General features: G+C 44.2%; 1 protein-coding gene across 1 annotated transcript in view; it reads right to left on the reverse strand.

The window, feature by feature from the left end:
- The window catches only part of LOC102675102 (dopamine receptor 2), a 46,382-nt gene extending 36,978 nt beyond the window's left edge, over positions 1-9,404 (reverse strand). Inside the window, exons 1-3 of the mRNA XM_031511095.1 lie at positions 9,335-9,404; positions 7,915-7,933; positions 5,645-5,649 (exon numbers count right to left, since the gene is read on the reverse strand). Of these exons, the coding sequence (XP_031366955.1) occupies positions 5,645-5,649; positions 7,915-7,933; positions 9,335-9,404 (94 nt within the window). The remainder of the gene's footprint in view (positions 1-5,644; positions 5,650-7,914; positions 7,934-9,334) is intronic.
- Between the last annotated feature and the right edge of the window lie 979 nt (positions 9,405-10,383).

Below are 10,383 nucleotides of genomic sequence, written 5' to 3' on the forward strand. Positions count from 1 at the left end.
GTAGAAGCTTCGATTCAGTTGGGTGTCACCTACGTTTCCCTCTTCTTCCGAGCCGAGCAGGTAGACCGCGCTTTCGTTCATTTTCTTCGTCCCACGATCGCCACGAGCGCAGCCGAGATCTCGCCGCGCTCTTTCGGATCAGAGATGCCGCATCAGGTCGTCGACGATCCCTCGTTGACGCCGCCTTTCTTCCTCCTCATCCTTTGCCCTCTCATTTCTTCGAACCGATCCACAACTCTCCTCTTTCACTCGCGTGTATATATATATATATGTACGTATATCTGTTCTCAAGTTCGATCGAGTTGTTGCTCCTTCCTCGTCGAAATTTTCTCGAAATTTTCGCTCGAGAGTATCGACTAGGCTAGAGCCGTTTCGCTCGATTTTCCAGGGAAATCTGAAACAGAGAAAGAGGGAGAAAGATATATTTGGTAAGATATTTTCCCGCTCTCTCTCTCTATATATATTTCTACGATTTTCGTAGAACGAGAAAATTATATCTCCGTGTCGATAATCGTGGATTTCGTCACCGAAAGTTTCGCCGATGTGTAAACGATTTAGCAATTTTTTCGCCGGCGTGCACGTCTATATTAAGCTGGGGGGAAAGCGTGCGATAAAGGGAGAGGCGTGTGATTTGGTGGCCAGACCGGAGGCTGAAAACAGCGGAGAGGCGAGCTTTCATCCGTGACCTGGGAGAATGTTTACCGGTACTTGATCAAAGGGGTTTCGATCGGTTCCACGATCGACCCTGGGATGGTGCCGTGCCCCTTCCCTTCCCGCCCCCGGCCAGCCTTGGATTTTGTCTCGTTCACACCCCTTCCACGTCATCGTAACCGCCAAATCCGTTGTCGTAACACGTGTCAGGGCCGATAAACCTTGCAACCTGCCGCCGCCTCCGCCTCCGCCGCGTATCGAACCGAACCGGCCCAAACCCGCTCGTTTACGTTGAAAACAAACCGCCCTCCTTTATTCTTGACTTTCAACGTTGGGCCGGCCAGAGTGACGCTCCGTCGAATTGGCCGCCTCGAATCTTTCGCACCCTTCCACCGTATATCCGAGAACAAGAAGTGCGGAGGAAGTTTGGGAGCTCGCGAATTTAACCGACCTCCCTCCCTCTCTCTCTCTCCAATATTGGAGAATATTGATTTTCTTTCGTAGAAAATAATTTGTGGAAATTCAGAAATATATTTACACATATATATATAATACAAAATTAAAGGGAGTATAAGTAAACTTGTATAGTTGGATAATTCTATAATAATTCGGATGGAAAAGAATTGGGTAGATTCGAAGAGTGTAGAGGATTATTTCGGCTTTAATCAAAGATAAATTAAGCGCGCAACATTGATTGGAACGTACACGCGAAAAGAAAAGAGAAGGATATATAATTTATCCTCCACGCGAGCGCGTGATCCGCGTTGAATGCGTTAAGGGATGTATTTTTAATCCGATCTCTCTCTCTCTCTCTCTCTCTCTCCCTTTCTCACTCGATATCCACTCGATATTTCGTTTAAGGGTAAATTCGTGGCAATTCGGCCACGTTATAGACGTGGCTAATTTCGAACACGAAGATTTGTTGGATCCAATTTGGACTCGGGATTGCTACACGCAAGCTTACGATCATTTCTGACGTGTGTATGCACCGAGAGTAGGTCTACTTGGAGGGCACTTACCGAAAGTTTGCCCACCATTGGTGCTCTACGAAATTACGGTATTAAATCGACCGAATGCGTGCTTGAATAGATGCCTACCGGCACGCTGCGTTGCACGAATCGATCAGATCTGCAGACCAGGATTACCATTCCTGTCTGTTTCCACTTCTGTTCCCATTTAACTCCTCGTTCTCGATAATCAGCGCGCTGCACAACTTGATATAAAACTACCGTGCGTTCCTTTCTTCTCTTTCTCTCTCTTTATATCTCTCGTTATATCGTCTCGTTCCGAATTTTATCCAATCTTTCGAACAATCGTCTGCCCAAAACTCGAAACCAAATCGATGTTTCTCTGATTCAATTCAATTTGGATTTTTCGAGTGAATTCAGAAAAGATTAGAAAGGAGGACGACTCTCCCCCTCGCCATTCCAAGCAAACCCGGGAAGAATTTAAATCCGACGAGTAAGTACGCGTCGCGTCGCGAAATTCCGATCGTAGCCGACTAATTAAATAACCGGATCAGAATGCCGAGAGAAATTTTGCTCGCCGTTCCGTGAAGTAATCCGGGATCTTTCCACGATGCAACGATCGCGAAACATCTCTCGCGAAAACGCGCCCCGTGCATACCCTTCACCCACCACCGCCACCTTTCAAATAGTTCAACTTTCCTCGTAGCGTTGTCTGATAGACAGGTTTCTCCTCGTGAGTTGAGACGAAACGGTATACTATGAATCCTAGCGTAGTGTCTCGTCGCGATTCTGAGAGCACCGATCGAGGGTGTCGAGACGGAATATTTCGAGGATACGATACAGTGCAGGCTTGCTCGAGCGCCAGAGATGTTCCATTAGGCGGGACACGCGTAGAGGGTGCATGGGCTAAGACGATAAGATCGTGGCAATCGCTCTTGTTTCCCCGTCGAATATGGGAATTAGTTGTCGAACCGATTTCGATTCGTCGTTGCATTCGTAGCTGTCGAGTCCACGATCTCCACGAATCTTTTGCTGATATATTTTTTTTTTTCTTGAGTATTATTACGCGTCATTCGTAGAGGGCGACGAAAATAAAATAAATATATATTCGAGTGAATATTTTTCGTTCTTTTGTACGTCCATTGAGATATCGATCGATTTTTGGCAATCATCTCGAAAGCTATCAATTATTAATAATTTGGTGAATTACGAAATGAAAGTGGCGATAATCAGTTTTGGAATTCTATCGTTCGACGAACGAGATCGAATCGACGTGAAAAAAAGAAAGGGAGGGAGGGGGAGGAGATAAGAGGATCTGGATAGATAGGTGTTTTGACTGGGACAAATTAGAGGGCGTTATCTTCTCGGAACGTTTCATTTTCTTTCGATTCGAGATGGAGAAAACTTTTCACGTGGAACAATGGCAATTTGTCAAGGAGAAGTTTAACGGATGAAGTTACGATATTTATTCGTCGTAGGATCTCCAAAAAGAAATTTTCCGCAAGGAACGAAGCGCTTTGGAAGGGAATTGGATCTGCAAGAAAGAAAAAAATAAATAAAATAGTTTGCCACGATCAGCTTTTATTATATTCAACGGAGAGGAGGCGACGAAAATTTATATTTTCTTATAAAAATGTACTCTGTCCTTGGTCACAATTAAATAAACAATTCAAGAAATATATTTATATTTCTTACCCCTCTGAATCTTCGATTCGATTCTTGGCAAATGCTACTCGTTCTCGAACGGTTAACCTTTTTCTACTTTCTAGTATTTTGAGATCATACAGGATCGATAATGTATAATATATGCGCTTACCGTATGAATCTTTAAAGGCGGAGAGGGATCGAGAATCGGAGAATTTGAGGAAATTCCCGTGTTTCGACGTGACATCGTGAATCCTCGTGGGGATCCCGCGAGACGAGACGAGACGAGTTCGAGCTCGAGCGAATAAATAGTATAACGAAATAAATATATATATATATATATATTTATAGACACGAGCTTTTATCGCCTATATAACGATTGATCATTCTGGAAGGTAAAAGGTAAATTTTCGTCGCCTCCTCTCCGTTAAATATAATAAAAGCTGATCGTGGCAAACTTGGAAAGAATTTTATTTTTATTTATTTATTTTTTTTCTTTCTTCCAGATCCGTTCCAATTCCCTCGCTTTCCCAGAGCGAAACGAACAATCGCGAGGAAAGAAAGTAACCAACGGGGTTGGCGCAAGGGCAAACAGCCAGGCCGGTAACTTTCCATTCTGGTTGCATTAGCGTCGCGATCGTTAATCGAGATCTCGTTGCTCGATTTCGCAGTTCCATTTACGACAGGTATACCCCTTTTTCAACCCTTTACGCTCCACGAGTTCCTTCGCTCGGGCGAAGTAACGAGAGATGAGATTATGCGACGAGCGTCTTACGTAAAATCGTTAAATTTCTTCACGAGTCAATTCTGGATCACTAGAATATCGCTATTTCTCTTTTGGATTCACTGTCTGTCGTTCTTCGATTTCTTCGATACCTAATGCTACGTCTCACTGATTCCTTAACGGAGACAATAATCAATCTCGTTTCTCAACAATTCGAAATCGATCTCATCCTCGCTCGAGCTAATTTTATTTTCGAATCTTTTTTTTTTCTAGGGCTTCTAAACTTTTGCCACGATTTTCGAAATTAAGTTTAAAGTTTCCTATTATTCCCCAATGAAGAGATAAAGAGGGAATCGAGTCAATATTCGCGGTCTTATTAATCGGAGATAAGGAAATCTAGCGTGAACAAAGAGTCGAAACGTCGCGGCGACCGAGAATCGCCTCTCGAGCGCAAAGGGTTGAATCTTTCCACCGATAAATCACGATAGAACACGAGTGACAAGGATGATGCATCGTCGCTCGTTTATTTCCGGATATTTTTCGGGAAACGCTAATGACTTCTTCTTTTTTTTCTTTTCGTCCAGTGACGAATGTAAACATTTTCTCGAGCGCAAACAGAGCACAACTCGTGTTTCGCGAGAAATTCGGCAAACTGGGACTTGCTCGCGTCGAACTATCCGGACCAATTCGTTTCGATTTTTATCTTTCGATACGCGATATCGAGGAAGAAGGCAAGCGGATCAACGAGGTTAAAACGCGTACACCCGATCGAATTCCGTTCGAGTTTAACGAGTCGATTTCACGACTCGCGATTCTCCATGGCCAAACACGTGGAAAATGAAGTTTGGAAGTTGAAGTTGGCGACAAGCTCGGGGAGATAAAACGTCGGGAACGGGAATTTAATTTTGGAACGGGGGAGTGGCAGCAGGGATCTCTCCTTTTCTCGATTATCCCAGAGATCGAAGGTGAGATCCGATCTCGATCTCCTGGATACGAGATCGACTGCTGTTCGGCAAGCGTGAAATCGGGTGGAAATCAGCGACACTCTGACTCCCCCACCTTTTGCGTACGTATGTCGCCCGGGATCGAGCGAAATAAAGATTCGAAATTCGAGCCAACGTTGGAAATTCAATTAAAACGCGCACGCGTTCTCGATCTCGTATCTCGACTTTTCATTCGAGATCTCGTTAGATTGTAGCCGATCTCACTCGAGGAATAAATCGATCCGTCCATTTCTCCCGTCGATTTTCGATTCGTGAAATTTCCATCGTTTTGAAAAAATTCCGACTCTTTTCAAGGAAACATCGATCGGGCGCGCCTCGTCTCGAAGGAACGCGAAAAGGAAAGTGAAAATTCGTGGAGGAATGTTGAAATAAACGGGAGAATGATTTTGAGAACGACTCGAGGATGAACGTGAAATTTCGAGGCGATATTTTTCATCGTCCCGATTCTGTTTACGCAGGAAACACACGGCTCGCGCATACGCGAAATTTTATTTTATCGTGTTTTATCGGCGAAAATTTGTCGCGCAAATTCAATTTCAAAAAGGTCTCCTTTTTCCAAACATTTAAAATTTTCGATCTATCGATCGAAGCTATCGCTGTTACAATTTTTCTACCCCCTGTCTCTCTCTTTCCCCTCCCTTTGGATGACGTTCGATCCCTCGGGAGCAAAGTGGTTTCGATTCGATTTTTTACCAGAGGGTAGTAGGGTAGTACAGTAGGGTGATTCTTCTCCGAACGAAGGATAATTTCATTGTTTGCATCCGGTTGAAAAAAAAGAGAGAGCATGGAGGGAACAACGTCGTTGTTGCAAAACAAATGCAATTACGAGTCGGAACGAAACGAATTTATCGAGGACGGGGAAGTGATTGGCGTCATGGTCTAATAAGCTTCGACAGTGGGGCCGATTCCCCGCCGTCGCGTGTTCCCTCTTCTCATTTTTTCCCATCTCGTTCGGATGTTCGTCCAACAACAACAACGATTCTCAAATTCTCCAAGTAAAAAAGAAATAATTATCAGCGAGGAAATTGTCGTCTTAGCAAGAAGAAGAAGAAGAAGAGGTCTTTTACCGATCGTGAAAGAGGGTAAAAAAAGAAAGAAAAGCGAAAGAAAAAAGAGTGAAAGAGAGAGGGTAGGTGATCTACACGTGCCCACGCTCGTCCTTCGAACGATTCTACGTCATTTTTCGTCACTCTTGCGTTAAATTGCGCGTATGTATGCACGTGAGTCCGTGAACGGTTGCCCGATGATCATTATTTAATCGCGTTACACGCATGAAACGAGTATATACCGAGCCTGTCCAGAGTCAAACCTTTTACCTGCCACGTTCCAGCTTCTCGCGTCACTGATTTCCACGGTCTGGACAAGATCGGATATAGCTTCGAATCGTGCGCGAATAACGAGGATGAAAAACTTCAACTTGTGCTCGTCGGATAGAAAATTCGACTCGACTTAAGTTGCATCCCTTCAACAGTCGTTTCCGTTCCGTTTCAAATCGATGGACCGAGGATTTCGAATAAATCCTCTTTGCCATAAGTCAAAAGTCATTTTTCTCTATCGACGTGGGCATGGAATAATAATAGAAGGAACAAAAAAAAAAAAAAAAAAAAAGAGAGAAATCGAGAAAAGTCTCGGTTTATTTCCATTCGAGTGGTGAAAATCGAAACACGAAGACACGGTTGGCCGATGGCGGCCAATCTCTCTCGGCTTCAGAATTCACGTTGGCGCGATGCATTCGTCGATGGGATATGAGTTATCCGACGCCGGCTGAGTCGTCTATCCGCGCGGATTAGCTTTCCCCCTAATGGAAGTTAGGGTCGGCTAGCAGACAAGATCGGATAACGCGAGATAAAAATCTGTAATTTGATTAAAAGTGGCGGCTTGATCTCTCGAATCGATAAAACGAAACCCTTTCCCTTTCCCTCCCGAAGAAGGAGAAAGCTTCGCGAAGCCTTACACGAAATTTACACATCGAGGAAGAAGATTTGAATTTGCGAATTTGAAATTGTTCGCGTGTTTTTCGAATTATATGTTTCTCCACGTTCGAAATCGAAGTTATATCCTCCAGAATTTGTGATTCGTCGCAAAGAAAATCTCGAGGCGAGTGGCGAAACTCGATCACGGACGTGTTTACGAGGGTCGAAGTTGATTAAAACTTATGCGCAAGTCAACGTGAATCAAGGTGGCCGTCGACATTTCGTAATTGAACGAAATTCCTTGCGAGCAAGGTATCCGCCGCGTCGATAGATCAAAGATGGTGGCGCGATCAAAAGGACCAGATATTTCTTCTCTTCGTCCAGAGATAAATTGGAGCGAGATCGCCGACTAATTTGCTCGCCCTGCATTGTTTCCTCGAAAATTCAAGATCAAACGAATCTCGAAATAAATTTCTTTCTTCGTCTTTTCTGTCTACGCCTATTATTTATTTAAAAACTTCAACTCGGCAAATTTCCCCGTGAAGTTGGTGGGAAAAAATGCCAAAGTGATTCAAAATTGATCTCGATCTTTTTTCTTAATTTTAAAAAAGGAAAATACACGCGGAGCGGAATTCGAGAGCAGAAATATCAACCGTCCCGGTCTATATTTGTCTTCCACTCTCCCCCAAAATGGGGTTGCATCCACGGTGCCTAACGAAATCGCGGAAACAGCGAGCTCCGTATACACTCCACACACACTCCACGATATAGGAACGAAGCATTGGAATACGAACGTCTGGAGAAACGTTGCGGGGGGAAACGAAATCGTTGGAAGGAATCGTGGAGAGGAGGAATGGGATTGGAACGCGGGTTCCTCGACGTTTAATCGATCGTGGAAGGCACGAGTCGAAGAAGCTCGAAACGAACGAATGAACGAACGAAAGGGTTGATCGTCGAGGCGTCGAGGATCGAATAAATGGCGAAAGGCGCGCGTCGTTCCCACTTTGGACGTGGCCACTTTTCGCCATTCTCGTGGAATAATTTCTAACTTTAATTACGCTACGAATTAACGCGTAATTCCGACTCATCCTTCTACCCCGATTTTGCTGATTTTGGAATCGAGCCAATCGACCCTCTTCCATTGGAACCGAGCAAAATTGAAACTTGTTATCTCTCTCTTTCTCGAGTGTCTTCCTTCGCTTTAATCCTCCCCACCGAGAATCGTGAAAATGCAAAATATGGAACGACGCGTTTTCAAGATGCTGGTCATTAATTTTCGAAAATCGAGAGAAGAATGATTTTTCGTTCGAGATTCTCGTTCGAAATAAAAAAAAAGGATAACGCAGGAAAGAATTTTAGGCAAGCTGAAATTTTATACCCCGCCCCGCGATATCATATTCCTTTAAAAAGGGGTTTTTTCCTTTAAAAAACCCGTTGTCGATCCCCTGGAAAAAAAGAGAATCGGAAGAAACTTTTAACAATAGCATTGTAACGTGGCGAGTGCAGCCACCACACTGTGATAAAAATCTGATGACGGGATGAAAGAAAATAGGATCGACGAGAGAAGCCCGTAGAATTTTCCTCTTTGTTGGAAGGAAGAAGATCATTGGAGGGGGGGGACGTGGTTTGTTCGCGCGAGACAAAGAGGGGTCGATATCGATCTATTTGCCGGATTCTGAGCGAACGATTATTACCGTTTTAACGAGTTTCTCGAAAATATCACCTGTTGCGTTTCGCGGAATGTTCAGAAAGATGGATGGATCTGAAAAGAAGGGGGAGGGAGGAGAAAAATGGTGGATCGATAGGAGCGCGATGGTTCGCGAGGGATTAGATCGAGCTCTCGAGCGGAAGCCGGCGTACGAATTGGCCGATAATCGATAGCGCCGCCATAGATGCGCAGGGAGGGGAAGAGAAAAATCCGTGTCGTCTATTTTTATTTCCGTCGGCCTTTTAATCGAATTGCTTCGCCGCTCCCCCTCCCCTGTGCATCCAACTTCGTATTTCGTTTCTTACGACCGTACAACGTTTCCACGAAAAACCTGGATCGAACCTTCTCCTCCAACTGCCAACTCTCGAAAGTTAACGTCTTTCTATCACCGCCACCACCATCGATCGGTATCTCGAGACCTCTTGCAACGGATCTGATGGCTACCAAGATTGGAAAATGTGAATTTTCCGCCCCCAGAAAAGGGAAGAAGAGGCGTGGTGGTCATTGAAAATTGGAGGGGAAGGTTTTTCTTATTCGGTGGGTAAAGGAGGAATTAAAAAGGAATCGAAGCGCAGATGCGATAAATATAAGAAAGCAAATGTGTGAAAAATTTCTCTCCCTTTTCATCTAAAGGTGAAAAGTTAGATAAACGAGTTATTGTTGGGAACTTTCGCGCCTAGTCTAGATCTAAGGGATAATTTTAATCGAAACGTGATTGTTACCTGCTGTGATCTGAAGATCGAATCTGAGAACGCGATTGTCGTGATCAACGATCACTGCAATTATTTCCATTTACGAAACCGCGCATCCACAAATATATAAAAATTTCCACACGAATATCGAACACGTGACTGATGTTTCCTCGATGCAAATCTACGATGCAACTCGCTCGGTGCAGCGCCGATGGAAAGAATCGAATCTCCGCGTTTCTTGCCTCCTCCGTTGCTGGATCCTAGTAGATGATCCATATTCATTGGCGGTAACGAGCTGACAGCACCGTGTATTCGAGGAACATTCCACTCGGGCGAGGGAAAGTTTGGGGAGAGAAGGAAAGGGAAACGAACGAAGCCTCGATGTTGTATACGGAATTGGATAAAGCGTGATAAAGATAACGCTATGTTGGAAAATCGCGAATCGAAAAGGTCGAAGAATAGAACGGAGATTCGAGTAAAATTCGAAGAGTTTTCTCGGGAAAGAGTGGGAAAATCGTGTGAATTTATACGATGAATGGATGTATCGTTATCCTTTACAGACGTCTACGGAAAATACACGTCTGGAAAAGGCGCCACGCGGATCGCCGCTTCGTGACATTAAAATAAAGTCAAAGGGTCGACGAAACTTAAAAATTTCACGACTCGCGCATTCTTGATTTTCGAAAAGCGATCCCTTTTAAGGGAGATAACGAATATTCGTCTGGAATGTCGGCGCCACTTGGGTTACAACGCAGTGGTGGGTTATGATCGTTACTCTTAAACGTATATTATTCCGTTCCAATCTTGCTACTATCTACGCTACTCTCGTAAGAACCAATAATCCGAGCAAATATCAAATATCCATTCGAAGGATTTTGGCGTCGTACCGTCTTGATGAAATTTAACCATTTTTAACGATTTTTAAACGATGCTTATCCCAATGCTTCCACGATCCCATCGAATTAACACCGAGACTTCTTTTTCGGTTGGACGTTTTTATCCCTTACACGTAATATTTCACTGAGATAAAAGAGAGAGAGAGAGAAAAGGTGGGGGGAGGGGGACGACCCGAATCGGTG

The sequence above is a fragment of the Apis dorsata genome, unplaced genomic scaffold (assembly GCF_000469605.1).
Source record: "Apis dorsata unplaced genomic scaffold, Apis dorsata 1.3 scaffold_292, whole genome shotgun sequence".
Lineage (NCBI taxonomy): Eukaryota > Metazoa > Arthropoda > Insecta > Hymenoptera > Apidae > Apis > Apis dorsata.